The 26,078-nt window shown below is 36.7% G+C and overlaps 3 protein-coding genes across 3 annotated transcripts; 2 read left to right on the forward strand and 1 right to left on the reverse strand.

The window, feature by feature from the left end:
• The first annotated feature begins 3,042 nt into the window (after nucleotides 1-3,042).
• LOC124640413 (CDAN1-interacting nuclease 1) lies at nucleotides 3,043-4,979 on the forward strand. Its single transcript, XM_047178182.1, has 5 exons — nucleotides 3,043-3,264; nucleotides 3,346-3,498; nucleotides 3,581-3,725; nucleotides 3,805-3,854; nucleotides 3,941-4,979. The coding sequence occupies exons 1-5, from the start codon at nucleotides 3,140-3,142 to the stop codon at nucleotides 4,317-4,319; spliced, it is 852 nt and encodes a 283-aa protein (XP_047034138.1). The 5' UTR covers nucleotides 3,043-3,139; the 3' UTR covers nucleotides 4,320-4,979.
• Nucleotides 4,980-20,349: 15,370 nt separating this feature from the next.
• On the forward strand, nucleotides 20,350-22,877 carry LOC124640192 (putative OPA3-like protein CG13603). Its single transcript, XM_047177857.1, has 4 exons — nucleotides 20,350-20,630; nucleotides 20,839-21,007; nucleotides 21,381-21,523; nucleotides 21,601-22,877. Exons 1-4 carry the CDS (start codon nucleotides 20,489-20,491, stop codon nucleotides 21,966-21,968), a joined length of 822 nt encoding a protein of 273 aa, XP_047033813.1. The 5' UTR covers nucleotides 20,350-20,488; the 3' UTR covers nucleotides 21,969-22,877.
• Nucleotides 22,345-25,764, reverse strand: LOC124640191 (probable DNA-directed RNA polymerase III subunit RPC6). Its single transcript, XM_047177856.1, has 4 exons — nucleotides 25,480-25,764; nucleotides 25,118-25,322; nucleotides 24,715-24,966; nucleotides 22,345-22,599 (listed from the first exon to the last, which is right to left on the reverse strand). Exons 1-4 carry the CDS (start codon nucleotides 25,674-25,676, stop codon nucleotides 22,363-22,365), a joined length of 891 nt encoding a protein of 296 aa, XP_047033812.1. The 5' UTR covers nucleotides 25,677-25,764; the 3' UTR covers nucleotides 22,345-22,362.
• Between the last annotated feature and the right edge of the window lie 314 nt (nucleotides 25,765-26,078).

Below are 26,078 nucleotides of genomic sequence, written 5' to 3' on the forward strand. Positions count from 1 at the left end.
GAGAGCATCGGTTACCTCACTTACTAAATGAAGGTTGAGACATGCTGCAAATTAGTAACATCAAATTATGTAATATTGGTATTTATTTAACTTTTTACGTTATAAATTCTTACTTTTAGCTCAATTGCAACAGCAGTGTTTTGTTGAGGACGTTGCAGAAACGGACGTAACTCTGCCGAAACTCGCTGAAACCTTGATTTGTTGATACGGAAATTTGCCATGAATTCCTTCTCCCGTAAATCCCGAGAATTATTGCAATCTCGCATACGACGTTTCTGGATTCTGGATAAACTTCGTTTTGTCTCTTATTCCACAAATGCCAGCAAAAATACACGCGAAATTTTTATTCCACACAAAGAAAGATAAAACAAATTAAAATAATACAAATAAAAATAACACTATCAAAAAATAAAGGAAACGACTCAGGGTTTGTATTTCTATTGGAATCGCAAAATTAGAGAAATCTAATATGTCTGATGCAACAATATAGTATAGACATCCCAGTGATGAGGCATAAAACACTGCTATTTGTAGTGTATTTCAAAAAATGACATTGGCTATCAATTTGATGTCCACTGGGCTTACGGAATCGCAATATAACGTTTATCGATACAGAAACCGCTGTCAAAATGAGTCATGGTGGATATCAGCCTGTGTCGATGCTGATGACGTCATCTCATTTGGTAACTGGCGTTAGCGAATAAGAAAATAGCTGTTTGACAATTTACTGATGTACACTTTACCAATTGATGATATCTGCGAGCTGTCAGTGGAGTTAGCGAATAAGGCTACTGGGCGAGATTTCTACGGCGCCCCCAACTGCAATTCAAACCCATACGAAAAACAGACACATGTAGTTAACTATTGCGCGAGCGAAGCGAGCGCGAATTTTTTTTTTTATAGTTTACAAATCAAAGCAAAAATTACCTAAAAAAGTAGCCCAATCGTATATAATAGTTATTGCTGGTGGGTGAATGCAAAAACACGGGAACACAGGCTCTGATTGAAGTGGCGAGCGAAGCGAGCGCGAAATTTTTTGTTATATTTTAGAACTCAAAACAAAAATGACTTAAAATGTAGCCCAAACGTAGATAACTCTTTGTTGGTGTTGGCGCCTATGAATTAATTCTGGGACTTAAAGTAGTACCATAAATATAAACTAGAAGTTACTTTCTTATTAATAAAAGGACTTAAAAACGACGCTACCTTTTTGCTAGGGTAGACAAAAAAATGTTGAAAAATAAAAACAACTATAAAGTGAAGCAAGCTTTTTTTTGAGTATCGGGACATTAAATTAAAAGTAGCTATATGGGGAAAAAAAAGTATGTGAGTAGTGAAGAAACCGCGAGCGAAGCGAGCGCGAAAATTTTTGAGTTTTGGGACATAAAAGTAGTGTATCTAACGTGCGCGGCATTGTATGACAATACATTAATTTAATTGTTTCTTGGTCCAGGAGCGTACCGCGGCGCCCGGGTTATTCGCACACCCTGCACCATAGGTTAAGGCGGCCCTGATGCTATCCATACATTTGGATACAGTTCTTGTAAGCTGCGATCTTTGATGAAATTTAAAACAAAAATAGGAGTAAAATTCTGATCAAGGATTGGTTGGGGGCGCCTGCGGCGCCCCTTATGTCCGGCGCCCTGGGCCGTCGCCCAACCGTGCCCTACCCTAAAGCCGCTACTGGGCACGGATATAGGGCTCTCGGCGGAAGAGTGGGGATCGCTTTGCGCATTGTACACGTAAGGCAATAAACCAATAAATCGCTTCTGCGCAGGTGAAGGTCAGGGCTCAATATTCGTGCCGATAACTATATATGCGTCAAGGTGAGAGATGTGCGTTTGTGTGTTTGTGAGTTTGTGTGTGCGTTTGTGCAAAGTAATTTTCCCATCTATCTTCTAAACTAATGATCTGATTTTGATGCGGTTTTCAATAAAGGGTTTGTGTTCGATGAGTTCATGTTCTTAGACAGGTGTCATGGCTGTAACTCACTAGGGGGCGCCACAATATTAGGGCAAAACAGCAAAGTAATGTTCCCACCTACCTTCTAAACTAATGATCTGATTTTGATGCAGTTTTCAATAACGGATATGAGTTCGATGAGTTCATGTTCTTAGATAGGTGTCATGGCTGTAACTCGCTAGGGGGCGCCACAATATCAGGGCAAAACAGCAAAATAATGTTCCCACCTACCTTCTAAAGTAATGATCTGATTTTGATGCAGTTTTCAATAACGGATTTGTGTTCGATGAATTCATGTTCTTAGACCGGTGTCATGGCTGTAGCTCACTAGGGGGTGCCACAATTTTAGTGCAAAACAGTAAAGTCATGTTCCCACCTACCTTCTAACTAAACTAATGATGCGATTTTGATGCGGTTTTCAATAACGGTTTGTTTTCGATGAGTTCATGTTTTTAGATAGGTGTCATGGCTATAACTCACTAGGGGGCGCCACAATATTAGTGCCAAACAATGTTGCAATATAATCAAAACGTCCGATTACAATTCTGTTTTCATCAGCAATGTGTACGTGCTTAATGCATGTTCCAAAAATATATTGCAATAACATATTATATAGACTATAATTCGCATATGCTCTCTAAAAAGTCTGAAATAAAATTAAGCAAAATTAAAACTTTTGAAAAAACCCCCGACGGTAAAAATCTTATTGAAAAATAAATATAGAGGTACAGCTTGGCAAAAAAGAGTCTGACGCGGTGACAGTTGGAACTAAAAATCAAAATCAAATAAAAATTGTTAACATCGTTAATACTGGACATTGAAGTGTCCCATTGACATCGCCTACTTAGGATTGAATATCTCCAAAAATAACAAATATCAAAATCTGTGAGTCGTAGTATTCCGGGTTGCCACAGGTGCGATAGTGCTGACCTCATTTATTCCACACTCTTTTTTGCCAAGCTGTAAATATAGAGGTCAGTGATAAAAAAACAATAAAAAACGGTTGCTCCGTTTTTGACAGTTCAAGTATTGAATTTGACTTTGACATTGACTCGTTAGTCTTTGTCTGTGGTCTTTGTCTACTATAGAATTTGATGTGGACATTTTTTTGTAAATTCGTCCCATTTCTTTCCTTATATAGTCATTAAATACAGAATAATAGTGAATACTGTTAATAATGGCAGAGCCCAAAACACAAGCAGTAATGAAACTAGAAGAATATAATGCCATTGTGGAGGATTTTAACAAAATGACATCTTATAGTCGGAAATCTGAAAATGAGTTGAAAAAGAAATATAAACAGTTAGTTGAGGCATTTTATATAAAATAATCATAATTTGTATTTTCAACTTGAAATAAAAAGTATTTACTTAAACATTTCAGCTTACCAGCCACTACTTTGGGCAGTATAATATCATTACTAGTACAGAGATCCATGAAGCATAGCTACAGAAAGTCCCCACAAATTTCCAGTAAATATCATGAATTTTATGAAGGACTAATGAGGGACAAGACTAAAGATAATGTTATTTTACAGTGAGTATATCCCCTGTATTGCCATTTTGAAACCTAATGATTTATTACATGCAACTTTACTATATTACTTTCAATTAAATAGGCTTTCAGATTGTCAGGGCATCAGTCCAGCATTGTTTGCAAGGTCACTGTTACAAGGTGTATATTCTGATTCATCACAAGCCAAAAGATGTATCAAAGATACAACCCTGATTGAGGAGAAAGACTTAGCTTACCAAGTTTTTATGGTAAGAATAATTTTTATTTTGAAGTGTTAGCTACTTTAGGTATGTATACACTATAACTTTGAATTTCAAATTTTTACAGGGTATCATGAATGATAATCAGTATGGCCCCTATGCAGATGTCATAAAACAGTAAGACATTATTGCAATAATATAAAAACTAATTTGATAGTTCTATTTGTAAAAGATAAAAAATTAAATTGTATTTTTTTGTACAGGTCTATTGGCTTAGAATATGAACTAAGACTAGAAAGGGAATTGAGACTAATGAACATCACATTTTCTGATGAAAGTGTATTGAGGTCCCGAGGCTATGACAAAACACCAGATTTTAAATTAGATGTTCCAATTGCAGTGGATGGATTTATTGTGAACTGGGTGGAAAGCAAAGCACTGTTTGGAGATGAAGAAAATCATTCAGGATATTTAAAAGAACAACTGCTTTGCTACTGGAACAGATTTGGACCAGGATTAGTCATATACTGGTTTGGATACTTAGAAACCTTAGATTCCACGCCAGAAGTAAATAGTATGTTTATATTACGAACTAGTTTTCCAGATAAAGCAAGTATAACACAGTATAAAACTGATATTTAAGGTCAATTTGTGTTCAGGTATTTAGCCAATTATTTATTTACATATTTAAATAGAAGAAACATATATCTATAATTATATTTTGCTTCATTTGACAATACAGAAAATCATTGTTTGAGCTATCTGATTATGCCAAATGAAATGGAGTTACATGATAATGCATGGACTAAATGTTTACATAGTGTTTTATCTACTTCACCTTTAGTGCTGTGCGATTAACTTGATTGGAATTATTCTAATTATACAATACTTTGGTAGGGCAACATAGAAAATAGCTATTAAACTTTTAATTAATTTTAAATCACTCCATTAGTTCCGGACATTAGTGTAATCAAGTAAACCAAAGCTCCTTAGCTTTTCACACATGATTGGTTAGCCTCAAGGTAAATTATGTAACTAATTACCTACCATGGGACTAACTGACAGTGTTGACTTATTGGTGCTAACACAACTGATAAACTGCATATAAAATCTACTGTTGTACCATGTCGGTACCTAGTTATTCATTGGACATTGTACTTAGAAAAATCAATGTTGTCAAATTTGAATTTCCCTTGACAACCCTCATGAGGGTTAGTCAATAGGTACCAGCTCCACATCTGAGTCTAGTATAAAACTAACGTCATTCACGTCTGGCCAGGAAAAAAAATCCCCCTTCCTAAATTCCCAAATTTAACAAGCATTCCGGAACCATCAGTTAGTTCTAAAAGTTTGCCTACATAAAACTTATTTATTTTTAGTCCACGAAATTTAACTAAGAGGAAACTGCCAATTTGATGCATTTTCTTTTAAATAGTCTAAAAGCGCATTGTCAACGCTATAATTAATTTCTTGTTCGTAGTCAGGAAGTTTTCTTAATATTTTATGAGGGTTAAATGGTACTATCCCGGCAGCCCTAAATCCAGGGATGATATTTTCTTTACTGGTTATCTCTATTGGATCCAATCCTCAGCAGGCGGATCCTCATATTCTTCTTCGCAGATGGGACAGTAAATAGGTTTTTTATTTGTGGTTATTTGACCACATGTTTTCATGCTATTGCTATTTTTCTTCTTTTTCAGGCTATCTCGATTGATCCCCGATGGTCCTGGCTGAAAATCTAAGTCTATTGGCTTTATGCGTTTTCGAGCCTTGTTTTCCTCTTCCTTGCGTTTCTCTGCTAATTGATTTTTATAGGGAGTTCCTGTAACAATTTCGGACTTTAAACTTGCTCTAGATCTTTTCTTCTTTTCCTCCGTAATTTTTGGTAAAGGACTTAGATCAATTAACTTAACTTTAACTATTTGATTATCTGACTGAATGTTTTCTTTGTTTAAAAGATTATCATACCCCGCTGGTTCAGTTTCTTTATTAAACAATATATCTCTTTGTTTGTCTGACTGAATATTTTCTTTATTTAATGTCATGCTGCTGTCAGCTTCCACTGTTGCGTCTGACATCGTAATTGTTGCCTCTTGGTTTATTTTCCCCTGTACTTGTATATTTTCGGCTACAAAGGGTAAACATGAAGTAATTGTATCTGTGTTAATATTGGTTGATATTAACATATTTACAAAAAACTGGTATTAAGGTATGACTACACTTTTTCACTCAGATGTTGGCTATGGCAAAGTCGGCAATCGTTGGCAAAGCTAGCAGGTTTTACGGTACAATTGCTGGATGGGTTTTTGTAGCCAAACTTCTTGGTAACCATTTTTGAACTTGATTTTTATTTCCTTGTTTGTTGTCAATTCTATAAGTTCTTCTTCCAGCTGAGGTGACATTGCTGTGTTGACATTTGAAAACGGATCCAACACCTAGTCTGGTATTTCCAAGTTCAAAATGTCCTGGTATCGTTCGGTGAAGTCAATGTGGAGGTTTTTCAAATGCTCGCAGTAGGCAAACAATTCGTCGTTACTGCATGATACTGGTAAATTCGGTAAATTGTGAAACTCACGTCTGCCCAGACTATTTTTGTGTAGAAGCAGTTTTTTGTTGAGAGTCGAGAGCTCATGCAGTCGCTCCCAAGAGGTCAGATTCCAAAAGTGCGAATGTATTGACTTTAAATCATCCTCACTAATCGTATCGCATTTGAAATCTTGTCTTGGGCCTCCTTTAACTGTCGTCGGCTGTGGATGCCCATTACATCTTGGACCTAGGCATTTAGTTTGTTTAATTTTAGTTTGCTTGTATTTACCACTTTCCTGTTTTTCAAGTATCTTTCCTCCTTGGAAACCTTTTGACACACTTATTGCTTTTGCAGCCACCTTCACATTGTTCTGAGATTCCCGCTCCTTAAGACAGACCATCTGCCAAACCTTTCAACCCTTTATGAACGTCATCGTCGGACCATTTTAAATTCCTTTTTTTCAATAATTTTCCTTTCCGCTACCAATTGGTACTGAGATATTTGTATGAACGTCATCATCGGATCAGTAAAAACGTCTCTATTAAATGGGAATATCCCCGTAGCCCGAAATGCATTACATATGTTACTCGGTGTCATGGACTTCAAGTGCGCTTCTTTAACGCACCCAGCTACATCATAGATAGAGAATGTTTTGCCTGGGTTGCGCATCATCCAGCCATCAACTGCTTGAGTAATAGGTATGGGTAAGGTGTGTACTAACCAACATGATTAACTATTTGAATTGATTTTATATACAAATTTATGTACACAATGTTGTATAGTGATATTTAAATATTTGTATACGGTTCTTCAAACCATACTGACAGAATTGTGTTGCTGGGGAGTTTGTTCCACCACTTCTTCTTCCCAGCAAAAACACATAGGAAGTGGTGAAGGGCGGGCGTTTTGGGGGCTGTCTTTTGTTTTGACGTTCGAAAAGTGCTGATTTTCAGCCTACTTTGAATAAATGACTTTTGATTTTGATTTTGCTTTATTGTAAGCCGTTTTGAAAGGCCCAAAAACGCCAACGTCTAAAGGTTGCATATTTCCCGTTGAATGCGGTGGGACGGTAATAATTGTGACTCCATTTTCTTTAGCTAAATTAAGAGCCTCAATGCAAATATGTGACTCATGATTATCTAGTATTAGAAGAATAGGGTTATTTTTACAGCTATTTGTGTGAGATATAAAATGTTGTAACGTCTTCACAAACAGTTCTCCGTTCATCCAGCCAGATGGTGTAGCAAGACCTAAGGTTCCAGGATCTTCATCAAAATCACTCGCGATCAAATTCTCACCGCCAGAAGATGATCCACTTGGCTGAAATTCTTCTTGATCATCATCTGAAGATTCCAATGGGGTTACGTTTCTCTTTCGTCGCTTACATAACTTATTCAAAGGAAAGGAAAATGCCTTTCCTTCGAATAAGTTATGTGTCCTAACTTTTTTTACAGCTTCAGTATTTGTTTTTTTAGTCTTCTTGTTTTTCTTTTCCGCCAGAGCATTTTTTTCTGGCGTGTCGGTGGCGATCATACTTTCTTCCACCTTTTCTTATATTTTGTGGTCCTTTTATAATGAGTCGAAAATCTTTCGTTGAAACTAAATTAGTAAAAGGTTGAGAACTATCCGGCGTTATTCTACTGGTAGATGGTATAGCAACATCGTATGGAGTAGTAGCCTTTTTAATTATTGCAAAAGATGTTGCTTCAAGAGACAGTGAAAGTAAGTTTCTGGGTTTAATCGTATCCTGGTCAAAATTGTTAGTAAGGAGAGATGGTGAAGGCGTTCTATGATCATCCGGGTCTTGATCGGCATCCAGTTCTGCTATATCCGCCAGGCTTGAAGCGCAGCTTGTAGCGTCGTCGTCATCTATATTTGTTGGTGTTGTTTCATCTAGTATTGGTTGTGGCCTGTCTGTAACGTTGCTTGGTAAAAAGGCTAACTCAGAAAAATTATCTCTATTAACTATTAAGGAATGATACCACACTTTTTGAAAGCGTTTGTAATGTTTACTGGGGTTAAAGCTTTCAAGAATGCTTCTCCAACACATTCAGCTGCATCATATACAGTGCCGGATTAAGACTACTTGATGCCCTAAGCAATCCACGCCTTGGGGGCCCCCCTATCCATAAGTAAACTAGTATCATAAATTACGTACCTTAGAATATGTATGAAGGTCGAAAGACATACGTGGAGAAGGTATTATTGTATGTAATAAAAACCAAAGCATTTAAAAAAATATATTTATTGATACACGACTTGCGACTTTTTCGGGCATTAAATTCGCGGAAAATGGTTTTTAAGACCAACGTTTTTAGCATATCTGACTCTATATACAATATTGATAAAGCATTGAGCCTTTCTTGCAGCATCGTCGCTCTCTTTTCATTTTTTATTATTTTCAATTTCGAAAAAGATCGTTCCGCTGTGCAGTTTGATATCATCAGGCATAAAAATATACGCAGGGCTGTGTCCACATTAGGGAACGCTGATTCAATTTTATCATCGTGTATTATTTTGTACAATTGTGCGTGAGTTTGACGTGAACTTGTGCGAGGCAAGTCACTGGAACTTACTCTTTTTGAGATATATGAATGAAACTGTTGAATTTCGGTTTCTAAGTCGGTATTAAGGTCTTGTGGATACGTGTTTACTAAATTTCTACAATGCTGACTGTATTCTGAAGTTTGATCGGGACAAATAATTTTATCGACATCGGGTATTTTGGTAAGGAATGAGAATTTGTCTGCTATTTCTTTGTATATCTCTCCACTTCTTCGCATCTCTGCATTTAATTTATCAATGACGCTATAAAAACTCATGATTTTAATTTGTTATCTCGGATTGAAACTTCAGGAGCTGCACCGTCATTAGGCATTTTTTTCCTTCGTCTTTGACGGGTGTCTTTAAAGTCCACATCTGGTAGCTTTTCTTTTGCGCTTGCCTCTAAATTATCAAAGTCGCCACGTAAAGGAGATTGGGCAAGAATGTATGAAGTTTGGTCCAAATGTCCACCACGAACGAGACCTATATAAATAAATAGTCCACTTAATTTAGAGTTACTTTTACTAAGAAAGTAAAAAAAAAACAATGCCGAAAAAAAGTTAGAGCCAAAAATGTATTCTTAATTTTCGGTAGTTTTTGAATGTTATCATTATTATTTTATTTTATTCCACTTCCATTTCCGCACTTTATCTAAAGAAAACTAAGATGAGTAAGACACGTTTGCATATAAACAGCCCATATTTTTTCGCCCGATGGATGTACGAATCACTAACCAAATGAGGCGCCAGAAGTGCTTGAATATATACTCAGCGGTGCCTGGATCTAAGAAAGTTAGATGTAACTGGTGGTGTCTTCTCTCTAATAATGAACAAATTCTATTTGTCAGAAGTTACAGAAAGTACGAAAATCGAACATCATGAAAATTAATTGAAAAAATCTATAAAATGTTTTATTTGATTTTGCTATAACTTTTTTCTGGCATTATATTTTTTTTTACTTTCATAACAAAAATTGTTCTATATTTAACGGGCTATCTAGCCATATAAGTCTCGTTCGTGGTGGACATTTGGACCGGAATCGCCCATTGTCCTTTCTAAAAAATCGACGAGGTAGTTGTAAAGATTAGCGCACGTCTCTAGAGTGACTTCCGGGTCTTGTAATACTTTGCTTACTTTTCGGAAGGTTTGCAAAATTTGGTCCCACATGAGCAACATAAGTACGAATTCAAACTCCTGTAGTTTATATGACAAATTAGCTGCTTCTCTTCTGGTTTCTCCTTTTTGTATGTCATCTTCAGAAATGACGTCTAACGCACATATAATTTTATTATATGTCTCTAAAAAAGCAGAAGTCGCTTTAGCGTGAGCTTCCCATCTGGTGTCTGATAGAGATTTTAATACATTTTCATTTTCTAGATGATTTTTTAATATTCGCCACCTAATGGTTGAACTAGAAAACACATTCAGCCAAACGCCTCTCATCCAATCTCGGCCTGCCATTTCATGAACTTCCCACGATGGTGGCATTTCGATTTTGTTAATCACTACCATTTGGTATGCAATTCTGCGGCAATCTTTAGAAGTTAGGCCATAGAATTTATTTGCACAATCCAATAAATATTACTTTATGCTGTCTTCTTGCTGGTCAGTAAAAATTTTACTTGCATCGTAATGGGGCTCTAGTCTACACGACTTTTCTTACACGACGATTGCTCTTGTATTTTGAGATGTATTTTCGCAGTGTTCGATAGGGAAGGTTGCAGTCTTTGGCTGCTTTTCGAATGCTTAGTCCAGACAAATGTTTTTCTATACTTTTTTGTATAGCTTCTCCGGAGTGAGACCCTTTTTTACGAGCTTCCGTCCCTACCGTGTTTCGTCCCATGCTGAAATAGACAAATAGAGATTAATTAATTATACGTACTCATTTACACTTGAATGACTAGAATATTACTCCCTACCTGTTTATATACAACTTAGATGTGGTACACAATGAACCACGGTTCATTGCTTATCCAGGATAAATGGCTCACAGCGCACCCACGTCCTCTTACGAAAAGTTAGGTTATGTTTTATACAAAAACCGTTGAGAATTAATTCCAAAAAATAATCTCAAATAAGCCTAAAGACCTACAATACACATACAATTAACACAAAGTTAAGTACGACTTATATTATTAAAGTAACTACAAAAATAAACTCACGTTGTTTTCGTCGTTTTTGCTTTCGTAAACACGAGGACGCGGCTCACACGTACGTATATCACGACAAGCGCTCGGCGACTGGACCAAACTCAGGGTTGCCAGATGCCGAATTTTTAATCTCGTACTAGGACTGACTAATATCTCGTACTTTCAATACAAAATCTCGTAAAAGAATTTTTAAAATCTCACACCTTAATTTAGATACACTATGTACTATAGCTAGCTAGTCTGGGGTAGGAATATTCTTTAAGTTGGGGACGGTTGCCAGGTCCTCAGATGCAAAAGCCGGACAGGCCTGTGAGTTTGTCCTGACATTTGGGTAAAAAATCCTGTTTTTTTTGTCCATTTTTTTATAAAAAGTGTAAAACAATTTTTTTTTGTCCTAAAATTCGGTCGAAAAATCCGGACGCCTCATATTTTTGAAAAATTTTGGTGTTACTTAAAAAAAATGGAAATCCGGAATTTTCTGATTGCATTTTAATAAAACAAAAGCAAAATCAAGCTTATATTTCTTTATTATAAATCAGTCTCTAACTCTCTTAATCATCAGTCGTTATATTATAACAAAACAAAAATTATTTTCTTACTTAACATTATCAAAATTAAACATAACAACAAAAATAAATCAACGTAACGTAAGGGTGCGTCCACATCTGGCGAATGCGCCGCGAATGCGCAGCACGCGAGCCGATCGCGAGCTGTCCGCGAGCTGCGCGCGTGCATTTTTGTTCGTGCGCCGCTTCTGCGCCGCCCGCGCGCAGCTCGCGCGCGACCTAAGCGCCGCACGCGAGCGGCGCGCAGGCGGCGCGCGACGTCTGACATCTTCGATAGTACTGAGCCAATATACGGAACTGTAAGGGCGAGAACTGATTGCGAGCAGATCGCGCGCCGCTCGCGCGCTCTATACGAGCCTTGCGTGAGTTGCGCTAAAGAGGCGCACCGAACTATTGCAGTGACTGCACGCGCGCAGCTCGCGGACAGCTCGCGATCGGCTCGCGTGCTGCGCATTCGCGGCGCATTCGCCAGATGTGGACGCACCCTAAGCGAAACAAAAGAAAGAAGAAAGAAAGAAAATCCATTTATTTCAAACACACGAATGACGCAAGAAACAAATAAATAAATAAGGCACAAAACAAACAAACAATGAACATAAAAAGAAAAAAACTCTGCAAGTGCGTCACTCGTGCGTGAAAGGGACAGCGCTCAGCATAAATGCTGTGTCTCATACATTACAAAACATATCTTCTCCTTTATTTTAACAAAACTAAACTTTAAAAGCTTGTATCTCCCACTTGCGATTTGCTGACGATATCGTCATCATGGCGGAAACGCTGCAGGACCTACAACAGATGCTGAACGACCTGGCTGAATCTTCTTCCTACGGATGAACTTGGACAAAACCAAGGTCATGTTCAATGAACATGTTCTACCGGAACCGATTGTATGTAATATGTATACCTCGGGCAGACATTGCAATTAAGTAGAAACAACATTGAGGACGAGGTGAATAGGAGAATTCAGTTGGGTTGGGCTGCATTTGGGAAGCTACGTCGAGTCCTAAAATCGTCGATCCCACAGTGCCTAAAGACAAAAGTCTTCAATCAGTGCGTCCTACCTGTCATGACTTACGGAGCTGAAACGTGGACACTGACGGTACGGCTGGTCCACAAGTTTAAAGTCGCTCAGCGGGCTATGGAAAGAGCTATGCTCGCCGTTTCTCTGAGGGATCGCATCAGAAATGAGGTAATCCGTCAGAGAACCAAGGTCATCGACATAGCCCACCGAATCAGCAAGCTGAAGTGGCAGTGGGCTGGCCATTTAACCGAAGAACCGATAACCGTTGGGGTAAACGAGTTCTAGAGTGGAGACCACGCCTCGGCAAACGTAGTGTAGGACGTCCTCAGGCACGGTGGAGTGATGACTTGCGCAAGACGGCTGGCAGGAGCTGGATGCGAGAAGCCGAAAATCGATCTCAGTGGCGTGCACTTGGAGAGGCCTATGTCCAGCAGTGGACTGCGATAGGCTGATGATGATGATGATGAAAAGCTTGTGTGACAAGTATGACAACAACTAATAACCTAATAATTTTATAGCAGAAATTTGCTTTAAAACTTCTTTTTCTTTTAATATGTTGTCATGAAAATCTTTCCATGACATGTCTTTTAAATTATACTCTACAATTACAATTTTGGAAATTGTGTCAAAGTTTAGCTTGTTTCTTTGTTTGGTCCAGTGCTGGCCAATCAAAGAGAACACTCTCTCAACATTTGCGTTGTGGCCAGGAATCGAAAAATAAAATTGACATAATGTTAAAAATTCTGAAGAGCTTTCTTCAGAATTCATTGATTTAAAATATGTTACCCATTTTTTGTGGGCTAACTTTTTCTTGAAATCATCATTCTCTTTATTAATATTTAAAAAGCTTTTCAGGTTTTGCAGTTCATCAAAACATTTACTGTCATCGATTTTGACGTTGTTTTGCGGTAAAATACTTAAAGTATCAGAAACTTGGTTCAATTCAGGAACATCTTTTAAAGACATCCATGAAAAATGTTTTGTCTCTTTGTATAAGTTTTCAGTCCATGACTGTAAATATTCTACTGCTATTGTGTACATGCTTTTAATATTTTCTCTGAAAGCAGTTACTTTTTCAGAATTCTTGTCGTTGTCATTAAAGGACGATGGGCGTTTTGGTACCCTGTCCAACAGTGCTGATTCTAGTACCGTTGCGTAGGTCTTGGCAAGGCAAAAAAAAAAATACTGTGAGGACTAGTTCCAAATCCTTGTCCATTTCACGTGACATCGACTAACAGAATGTGTAATGTTCATAAATCGTCAACGTAGATGTAGTTCTTAAATCCAACTGTATTCAATAAAAACTGGTAAAGCAACAAAAAAACAGGAATTTGGCCTTCTTAAAATGTTTGCCTGCCCACTGCTTTAAAAAAAGACTGTGCAATCCTTTGCAGTTCACGCAGAACTAGATTATGTATTTGATGAAAGTCTTTCAGTATTTACAATCAATTAAGGTTGCAAAGTCAGGGGACGATGTTAACATAGTACATATTACCACTTAATCTTGCTCCTCAAGAGGTGCTGAGATAATGATGAATTTCTTCTTAAAAAAAGATGAATAGAAATGTTTTGAACTTTTGTCAAATCAGATGACGATTGTGTTTCCGTACTATGACTACATAGACTATCACAACTTTTAGATTATAATAGAGTGTATCTCAAACAATGTAAGATGTCTAATAACTGAGTTTAAAATTATTACACTGACGACATATGCCTCTTAATGAATTTGCATATATGGATGACATACTTGTTTCTATGTCGATTCAATTTTTATCGTTACTCGGATCGGACAGCTAATTGAGGCAAGCCCCATAGTTTTTATTATTCTTCATGTAAATACCTTTCTAATGATATATCATACGTTACTGTTGGAGCGGGTACCAAATCCCATACAAAGTGCCCATTGTCCTTTACGCAAAATAGATTGCACTTTTAGTGGACAAAAATCTTGTTCTATTCTTGCATTTATGCTGTTCATTATCTCAGAACAGTTATCCAATACCTCATTTGCAGAAACATCAGCCTTCTCTGTACTTTTGATGTAGTTTTGATAAATGGCCATGAAAGAATGAACAGCCCAAAAATAGCCTTCGTTTAGATCATTGTCAAAAAAATCTCTTAATGTTCTGGATGCATTATTTTCATTTTTCTGGAAATATGACTTAAGCGGGTCATACATCTGTCAAATCCTTTCTGTCGCTGGGAACAAACTCAGCCAGCGCGTCTTTGAATGATAAAGCATTTTTGAAAATGAACGTCTAATTCAGAGCTAATGCTTTTCAGTTCTTCGGTACGCACTGTGAAAGTCGCAAAATGGTTGTGAAGCAAAAGGTTAGAGTTTTTAGTAAAGCGAAAACATTGTTTTGTCCATTTCTATCTTTGCCACCAAAATTCGTAGCTGCATTATCCGCCGAATAAGCCACTAGTTTGTTCGTGAGGTTTTTGTCGCGCAAAGAATCGTAGACGTAATTAGATATCGTTTCGGATGTCTCATTTTGTTGTGATTGAATATCTATTAGAGAGACCTGAATTCCGTCTTTCATGTAATCAAAATACTGAATTAACAACGGAAATAACTTAATAGCACCATGATTACTTGCGTCGGTAGAGGCGCTTATGTATTTTATTTCAGACAACTCGTCCAATATTCTTTTTTAAACCATTATGGCGCGAGAACATTTTTCAAAATTGCTTCTGCCTTTGTTCTTGCACAGGTTACTTCTTTTGCAATGTTTGAATCAGCGTAAAGACACTTTTGAAGTGGTACTGAACAGTCTAGTGAATTAAATGACTGATTATGTTTTACCGTATGAAAAACTAAAGTAGCCTCAGCTGCCGACACTTCATCTCTTGGTCCTGATTGTATAATCACGTAATTATCCATTTTGGACGAACACGCAGCAGCGGTCCTAATACTTTTTCGATGCTTTTCGGTACCCAAATGTTTTTCCAGATCGAACTTTCCTCTACTTTGTATTGATAATATTACATCACAAACCTCGCATTTAACTTCCCACGGCTCCCCTGCCTGCTTAAACATCTTGTGGGATCGTTTTAATTCTTCTGAAAATATACATTTTCGCTTTGGCATTTTGAGATCTGAAAATAATACAACCATTTTATTTGTATCTTATAGCATCATTCATATCACACATATATACACTAACCTCACTCATAATCATAAAGGTATCATTTGAATTAAGTAACATAAATAAAGTACAGTAAAATACTCACCAAAATAATTGTCGCTGAATACAAAATCCGGGAAAGCCATGCGCATCCACACACTGCGTTCGCCAGCGACTGGCGAGCCGAGCAGGCAGGGGGGCGGGGCAGGCGGGCGCGACAGCGGTCGGCTGTTCTCGGGTCAACTCGGCTAGCCGAGCGCGCGGCCGCCGGTCGCCGCGCCCCGCATCGCGCCGATACTCGTTCGGCGTGATTCGATCTCGATCCGCGCGCGAATTTCGAAATTGAAAAATCCTACTTAAGGCGACGAATTGGTCAACAATAATTCCATAACCGGCACGCGCACCTAAGGCGCCAAAAGGGGTCGGAGCGTCTGAGCGGGGCGAGGATAACAATACGCGCGCTAGCTTATAACTAAAAGTCGTAAGCGACAAAATGGTTTTGTAATTTTATTATTTAGAAATTATAATTTGATAAAAATTCCTTCTACAATTTTAAAGAGTATGTATATACTCAACTACTAAAAAAGTTAAGAGGCTTAAATCGGTCCCGTTTGCCCATAATATGTGAATCTCTTTTTAAAAAGAGGTATGTTTGATATATTTTTCTCTGTTATAAAAGTTACCTAATCATGTTTTGACATCTAACAAAATAAGGTTTATATCATGAACTTTCAGGTAACCAAGTTGTATTTTGATCCGTTTTGTATTTACTGAGAAAAATTGAGATCCTTGGCGCCAAAAATTCCAATTCGTCCTCTTAAATCCTAACAGGCCGGATGCCGCTTATTTTGGCCGGACAAGCAATCAAAAATCCTACGTATGTCCTGCTTTATCCTAACACCTGGCAACCCTATTTGGGACCACCAAAAAAAAAAACATTTCTCTAAATGGTTCATATTTTTTAAATATTACCAAAATCGTAAAAAAAAAATATTTATTAAGTTAAGTAATACATTTTGTAGGCTCTTGCTACTAACGAGTACATGATTTTAATTATGGTTTTATTTGTTAGTGATAAGTAATGTCAGGGGTAATGGTAAAATCATCTTCGTTTTTATTGTATACTTTTTCAGCTGTCATTCTGGAATACATTTCCTGAGATGGTTCGAAATTTATATATACAATTTCCTTTGCGATCTGGGCCTTTTGCACTTTCTGCAGCTAAAAGTGTACCATCTACTGTTTCTGGTCTGTTTTTATAGATTGGTTTTGCTAAAAACCCGCTCACAATCTGCATTTGCATGAGAAATTATCATTTTTAAGTAACATTGCCCATCGGGAGAAGAATTCATCGGGTTCTTTTGTATCTTGAAGCTGTTCAGGGTAGCGAGCTTTTGCAATAGGCAATCTTTTCCATTGATCGTCTATCTCTTGTTTTTGGCTGTCATTCAAAGACGCACTTATGTGTGGCACGACTTCCATTATTGGCATCAATGTTGGGACGAGATCTCTGAAATTGTTGGAGAGAGCTGATACAGGTCCTAGAGCTTGTAGTTTTGACAGCACAGGGTCTTCCATGTCGTAAAGTTTTTTTTATTTCTAAGGCACTAGTCCTGAGGAAATTTCTGCAACTTGTGAAAAACAGTGCCTTTTTTGCGGGCTGCCTGACCACATCCGGATGTTTAAGCATTTTATAAACTTTAATGCCGAGATACATTACGGCGTCATTCAATTGAAATTGCTTATTATTAGGATCTACTTCACTAATATTCTGCTGCATAACATATTCTCGTTGTAAGTAACGCAGAAGAATTTCTTGATAAAAATCTCGAATTTTATCATGCAACTTGTGAATAACGACTTTTTCATTCTGGAATTCCAAATTAAATTTGGTAAACAATTTAATTTCCCATTGCTCCAAGATTCGTGAGACTACTGCTGTTAGAGATAGCCACCTTGTTTGAGATGGTTTCAATATTTTATGCGGCTCAACTTCAACAAATGATTGAAAATAACGGAAATCAAACTCGCGTTTGTCACTATTTAAAAAAATATATATATGTCACGAGCCAGTTGGTCTACAGATTCCGGGATTTATTTACAAGCTTGACTTGCATATAAGTGGGCTGACTGGCAAACACATTTTGAAATAACGATCCCTGGTAAGTCTCGTGACAAACAAAATCAAAATTGTTATATTTTGTTTGCGAGCCTCTTCAATAATATTTAGCCCGACGTGTGTAGAGTGTCCGTCGTATATAAGAAGCACCGGGCGTTGGTCTTGAACAGCAGGCAAAAAAGTTTTTTAAAAAAAAGCTTCAAATATGTCTCCATCCAACCATTTGTAGTTGCGGCATAAGATGCCCCTGGATATGCTTGGGAAGAAGTCCACGTATCCCATACATTTTTACCTTTGTAGATAATTAAAGGTGGCGTCTTTTCACCTGAAGCACTGGCACCAAGTAGCACTGTAACATTATCTCTTCCTGGTGAAGAAATAACTCTAGTTGCTGCATGACGTTTTGCACCAATGATTTTAGTTTTGGCTGGGTCCTTGGAAAATATCGTTTCATCGAGATTCCATATGGCCGACGCGTCGCGACGGTTTGTTTTCCAACTTTAAATCGCTTATAGTCTTTTCGAGGAGATTAAAATAAGGGTAGATAATAAATGGGTCAACTGCCCGTTTTCGTGCGCACTCTACAGCCTGAAGTTTTTTTTTGTATTTATAAATAAATATATTATGAAAGTCTTCTTCAGTTGTGTTAGAACCTACTTCAGTCTACTTCAGTTGTGTTAGAACCTTTAGCACAAGCTAATCAATAGCTTACCATCGGGTTGACCGACCATGTGTGAACTGTGTCTTATACTACACGTGTATTCTTTTGAGGAAATAAACCCTTTATTCACACGCATGTTTATTTATATTGTTGCCCAATAACCAACAGTTTATTTATTTTAAATTTAAAAATAACTGCTTCACTTACATTTTAATTGTCTAAAACCAAGGAAACAACGTTATACCTCGTATAGTGCTGGTGCATATTGTTATAACATGTATTTGTTGGGCCGTACAAACTGTAACCTTGTAGTCTGTTCGAGTTACTTTAATTGCTCATCTTATTGTAAGTTCCTATTTGTTTTTTGTTATGTAATTAAATGTATTAATTGATTATTTTGACTTGTTAATCCCAGTAAAATTGGGGCTCCATAACTAAACCCTATATACTTGTAAGTACCGCTCGGCTCTCCCTGATCCTACATTACAATATCACCCTAAAATAATTAGGTATCTAAGTATTAATTATCTGGCAAGACAAAATGCAGTGCAAGATATAAATAGCGCTCCTTCTGGGTGTAGCCAGGCACTACTTAATTAAAAGAGGGATGGTATTTATGAAATATCGTAAAAGTTCAATCATTTTAATCGTTTTATTTACAAATAACTTTTTACAATAACTTAATAATAAATATATATACAACATACAACTAACTTATTACCTAATATATACACTTACTATAAATAAAAATATTTAAAAAATTGCATCAAAAAACTCCTCATCGCTGCCCACCGGGAGTGTACCCAAGAGGCTGGCAGCATTGCCACGTTGGATGGCAATGCTTACTTTTTGGCCAAAATAAAAACCAGCCCTTGGGTCACCTGAATTGTCAGCAAGTCGCTTAGCGATATCCTTATATAGGAGATGAGCACTTGGACCCCACGGCCCGAGGGTTTCAACCCCAAACGGCTCAAAGGTATAGTTACCCACCAGGGTACTATATTTGCGCCGTTTGAGGTCCTCTGCAGCCGCAGCAGCGGAACCAGCACATCGCGCCGAGCTAGGAAGGTGAGATGGTGCAAGAGTATCGACACAGGTCGCGTCCCATACTAAAGACCTACCCATCTTCCACGGGAACAACGACATACCGTCTGGTCTCTTGCCATCGTCGCGTGCCAGACCATTGGGTTCTAATATGGCTGGAACGCCGACCGCAACAAGAGCGCGACGGATTATGTCATTGATATTCGCATGCCGTGCAAAACGGCCGGCGCTGCGGCTACATGACAAGCCGTGGTGTCCAAGGCTGCTGACAGCTTCACCACATGGGCAGCGGTGAGGAGAGCAGCACGGAGCACCCAATATTTATTTTAATAAGATCTATGATCGCAACATAACAATATTTTAAAAAGAGTGTCCATGGTGTTTCTTGTCGGTTCTTCCCTATGAGACCAAGTCTTTGGAACCGTGCAACTAGTTTGACGTTTTGAAAGAGCTTATATAGGTCTATTTGAAATAAAATAATTACTTTGATGACATTTTGCACCTTGTTGACTCACCCATATTCGATTTTAGAAATCGATATTCCTTTCCCTTTTCAAGAATGATGAGAAGGTTTCCGAGCCAATTGCTTGGAAAGTTTTTATTTTTGAAAATGTAATAAATATACAATATGAGGGTATTTACTTATAATTTAGGAAACGTACTTGCCATCAACAATTTTAAAAGTAGAATTTAGGGAATAAAAGGAGAAAAGATGTCGGTCAGATTCTTATCCGAATGGATATATTTACCGAGAGATTTTAACATCAATTTCTGCACAAATGTGCAAAAATCTGTGACTTCGTTGAACCATGCCGCGGATTATAAAGGGCGATGTTTTTTTTATATTGACAACAGGGGTGGACATTCTCGATATTCTTGACTTTTTGTGCATTGGTCTGACCCCTGACAGTCTGCTGCTGTCTCTGGCCTGTCAAGTGTCAATGACTATTATTGTAGGTCAATGCCGAATTTCTGCATTTTACTACAATATTTTATAACTTTGCATTATTTGAATATACGTAAACAAACATAGTCGTCCTTTATTAACAATGGTTGTAGGAGCATTCCCAATTGCAAAATTAGGCGCTTTGTTGATAAAACAGATAAGTAAACCCATCGCAAATGCTTGTAAGGAACGAGCCAAACATAATCCTTTTTTCAGGACTTATGTTTGTATGCCACCTGCTCAGTGTAAGTATTTAGAGTGTTTCATCATGCTTAAAGATAATTTTAACTAATGATTCCTATGTTACGTGGACACTTCTGAGACTTTATTCATACAGAAATCGCTTCTGAATTGAACGATGGCGTAACAGTTGCAATATATGTTATAGTCATCATTTGATTACATATTTAATGAATACGGCTTTGTTAAAATAGTATTTTGTTCCATTTACAGTTTATAATTGGTGTGAGGTAAAAGCAAAAATGTGGATCTTAAACTTGGGTAGACCAGTCAATATACCAGTTCTCAGTCAAGAAATGGCCATAGAACTAGGAGCCAATCTTCTTGGTGAAACCTTAATCTTTACTATAGGAGCTGGCTTATTATTGTTGGAGTACAATAGGTAAGTGTCCCTAGTCATTTGAGAGTTGTCTTGGTAATTGTTACTTGGGTGCTTCGGACTTGGCTTTTGTGAAAGACTACAATACCAATTGAAAATTGTTGGCTTCATGGTTCACCCATAAAATAGGTGTCTTAAGATATTACAAACAAATACATCTAATATGTTAAAATAACATCCATGTCATACACACATCTAATTTTTGAGTAACCTCACAATGTTTTACTGCTCTTTGGAGAGTACCTAACTACTGCTTGAATATATTTCTCTTATTTATTTTTCACATTGTTTTTTAGTGCTGTCATTTATCATCTAATTTCTGTCTCATAACCTTTGTTTTGGCAACTGTATGATCCAGAACTGTTATTTCTTTTAGGCAAAGTAACAAGGAAGCTGCAAAAGAAGCTAAGAAAGAAGAGGAAATGAAACATATTTCTGATACAATTACTGATCTCTACTTTACTGTACAGAGACAACAAACACAGCTTAGAGAAATGGAGAGAATTATTTACTCTATAAGTTTGTATTCCACTTGTAATTTACTTGTTATGCTTTGTGACAAAATGAAAATATTTACATGATATTTTCAATTTCAGGTGGAGAGAAACCAAAAATTCCTCCTCCAGTTTTGAAGGAGCCCCCAGTGTTAACACCTTCAGCAAGCCCACCAGCTCCCGCAGCACCAGCACCACAAACACCAACACCTCAAAATGTCAGTCATTATGAACACCATGAACATGCTGTCATGACTGCTACCCCATATCCTAATAAAGGATTGATTCTACAGTCTCTCAACTATATCCAGATGGATGCGTTCAGTTCCCTGTTTCCCAATAACAATAATGTTGTCCTTGAGGAAAACAATAAAACTGTTGAAGAAAAAGCATTTATTGCTAAAAGAGAGCCTGCAATACTCTCATCTGCTTTGTATAATATAGAAAACGATTTTAGAAGTTTGTTTTGAAGTCTGTGATAAGTGTATATCTATAGTGTTATTGCATTGCAGTTTGAATGAAAAAAAATGTTTCATTAGTCTTACGTTGTTACCATTTTTTGATAACTTTTATTTTTATATTTGCTTAATCCTACAGTAACAAATGCTAGAAGAATTGGCAATTTTTATCGGATTATGCTAAATATTAAAATGAAAATGTATATTAGGGAAAGTTAAATGCTAGAATTCTTAAATCCTGCTGTAGATAACTATGCATTGTAATATATTAATGTTGCCGAATTTTATTTCTTGAGTATAATTCTTTTGTATGTATAGTATTAAGTAGGTTCTTCAAGTACATACTGTTAAAGTTTTTAGTAGACATCAGGGAATAAATAATCACTAATTGTTATTTTGTATTTTATTATTCTAGCCATTCTTTTAAGTAAGTACAATCTTGTGGTGTTATTAGTCCTGTGGAAGCACATCTGTGGATGAGTGGACAGACACCACAAGGGACCTGTACAAGCCCTGGTGCAGGTATGAGAGGGTCTATAGCACGATACACCTTGCTCCCATCAGGGTATACACTGCTCTCTGCCTTACCATCATAGACCAAGGTATTCAGAATAGTGATTACATCTTCTACATCTAGTTCAACCTGAAACAAGACAGTATTTTTTCTATATGTTGACACTCATAATATTATACATACCTACATAATTGTAGCATTGCTTTACTTTGAATAGAACTTTACTAATATGCATTTATAAGTGTAATTCAAAATGTTGTAACTGGGATTGTTAAAGTTTTTGTAGTAGTTTGGAATATTTATTTATATAGATTAGTGATATTAAGTTGTATGCTATTGCTATGTACTGTACATATAATGTACTTCTTGAAAGCTTTTAGATCAGTAATTAAAAAATATAAAGTTTCGCTGTTGGTTTTATTGTATGTTCATTCATATTTTTTTGTATTACTGCCCCAAATATATTGGTTAAAAGTTATTTGTTCCAGTACCTACAACCTTGTATTTGATTGATGATTTTTCTTCAAGCCCAGGATATATTATTGTAATAACTCGTTTCGTTCGGCGTTTATAACGCCTGTGCACAAAAAAGGAGTAAAAACGGACATTGTTAACTACAGGCCGATTTCGAAGCTATGTATAATTGCCAAAGTCTTCGAAAGGATTATTTATAATCAAGTCTATTCTGCTCTAAAAATTCTTTCAGTCCTTTCCAACATGGCTTTTTAAAAGGAAGGTCCACCGTTACTAACTTAATCCTACTTAATGATTATATCACTGATGCTATGGATAAGGGTAAGCAGGTCGATGTCGTCTATACTGATTATAGTAAGGCTTTTGACCGAATCGATCACAATATACTTTTATCGAAGCTTCAGGGTATGGGAATACGCGGAGACTTACTTAGATGGTTTTCTTCTTATATCAAGGAAAGATCTCAAGCTGTTGTGTTGAATAATTATATGTCTAGCTGGGTTCCTATACCTAGTGGCGTCCCCCAAGGGTCCTTGCTCGGGCCTTTACTATTTATAATCTATATAAACGACATCGATGCTTGCCTGAGTTCATCCAAGTTACTGTGTTTCGCCGATGACATGAAGATCTATGCCACAATATCATCTCCTATGGACGTGATAGCACTTCAGAATGATCTAAGATGCCTAGAAGAATATTGTTGGAGAAGCAAGCTTGATCTCAACCCTGCGAAATGCTCGGTCATTACATATTTGCGTAAGCACTCAACCATTGCTTCAGCGTACACTCTTGATGATCAACCACTACCTAGATCCCATTGCATCCGTGATCTTGGGGTTCACCATGACTCCAAACTTAGCTTTGAAGAACATGTTGGCAAAATAGTCGCTAAAGCATCCAAATCTCTAGGTTTCATAATGCATTTGTCCAAGTGCTTCACACAAGCTAAAACATTAAAAATCCTATACTGCACTTTTGTTAGAAGTCACTTGGAGTACGCATCCGAGGTTTGGAACCCACGGTATCATAAATATATTGATCGAATTGAAAGTATTCAAAAGAGATTTATAAAATACCTATGTTTTCACCAAAAAATACCCTACAAGTCAGAAAATTACCTTAAACTATGTAAAAAATATCATATACTGCCTCTAAGCATTCGTCGGGAGATTTCTGACTGCGTATTTCTACTGAAGACTTTTAATAACAACATTAACAGCCCCGATATTCTATCTAAATTCTATTTTAATGTCCCTAGTAAATTGAAACGATTTAATCCACCGTTGTGTGTACCACTTACTTCGTCGAATTATAGGCAGAATTCATTGATTGTGCGTGCAAGTAGAAGCTTCAATAACATAATTATGTAAACAGCATGATTTTGATCCATTTACGACAAGCGTGTCCTCGGCCAGAAAGTGTCTAAGCCTTAACTTTTTTCATTAATACAAACTGTAATATTTTGATTTTGTTATTATTATATTTCCTTTCTTGTTGGCAGTACTCTTCTTATATAATGTTGTTCACAGATTTGTTTGTATATATCTGTATCTATACGTGGAGACCTGTAATTGGCTGTCCGTTTACCATACTGTTCTTAGTTTATTTTCTTTAGCTGTAGGTTTCCCATGTAAATAAATAAATAAATAATTTTTTCAGATGGGTTTTTAACAAAAAGAACACATGAAAGAATACAAAGATTTGAGACCTTTTACAATATACATTACTCTTTCACAGTAGTTAGTATGAATTAATTTTGCAACAAATTACCTTACTTATTCCTAGGTCTGTAATATACTTTTGTACTTCTGCAGCTGTGGCATATGACTGAGTCCTGCCCACGATTGGCCCACGAGGATTGTTTTTTATTTTGTCTGACCTCTGGCTTAAAAACCTGTGACACTGAACATTCAGAATGTCCACAAATTCTGACTCAAAGTCTTGATCTTGATACCATGCTCCTCCTGATATAGATCTATCTGGTTCTAAATTGTAGAGCATGTACACCTTTTTCTTAGAAGCCTGAAATTTAAGACAAGTTGTATAATTATTTGTTTACATAATTGTTAAAATATAGTATCCTATTCAATGACAATAATAATAATTCACTCATTACATTAAAAATGTAATTAATATGTTCAAGAATAAATAAATGATAAAAAAATTCACTCACATTAACACATTTGACAGCTTTAATAAGTTTCTTGCTTTCAAGATTCTTTAATACTTTAGTCAACTGTGTGTTAGCCAGGTTAGATCGCACTCTGATATCTCTTATCCATATACCCTTGTTGCCTGCCTCCTCTATTAGGTTAAATACAACTTTTTCTTCATTGTCAGCTCCTTTTACTGCTTGCTTACTTGTTTGAGCTTTTAACCTGAAACATTGCGACTGAACAATAATCTAAAAATATTATGAATAAATCCAATATTTGACGATAGTCTGAAGTTAATGGAAATTGTTAGCAGTTAGTTTGGTTAGGTAAGATACGTGTTTTGAGCTTTTATTATAGAGAAGAGAACTAGAAGTTTTACCTATAGATTAAGACACCGTTTTGATTGAATAAGTCGAAACATTCTTGCTGTAAGAGTTCATTTATTGCTGGTACGAGTTCAGAAGAGGATACTTCAGGTAAAGCAGCTGTTAGGTCTTTATTTGATATGCCCTTTGGATTCTTTTTTGCAACATTTAATATTTTTTCCTTTAATTGTTCATCTGATTTAGCACTCATTCTCGTAGATCAATTAAATTTTAAATGAAATCAAAATTAGCGTTCTGCAGTACCGTGTTGTGATAATAATTAGGGACACGAAAAAAGTATCGATGCTTTGTGGTATCGAGTACATTCCAGTTCGATACCGATACTTTTGTACTCGATACTTTGCATTCGATACTTTTACTCAATAAGTACTTTTTCCCAGGTATCGTATCGAATGAAGAATTTAATTTAACTGCGCTTTCTAGCTCACTCGTTGAAAACTTTTTAAGACATTCGTCTTAAAAAAAGAAACGACATTTGATTTCTGGAGCCACCATAAGAAGTTGGCACACACTAAAAAACAAAATAATAAAGCAAGTTCTTCATCTTCATCACAGCCTGAAATTTAAGGATGAATTAAGCTACTACTTATCG

The sequence above is a fragment of the Helicoverpa zea genome, chromosome 20 (assembly GCF_022581195.2).
Source record: "Helicoverpa zea isolate HzStark_Cry1AcR chromosome 20, ilHelZeax1.1, whole genome shotgun sequence".
Taxonomy (NCBI): domain Eukaryota; kingdom Metazoa; phylum Arthropoda; class Insecta; order Lepidoptera; family Noctuidae; genus Helicoverpa; species Helicoverpa zea.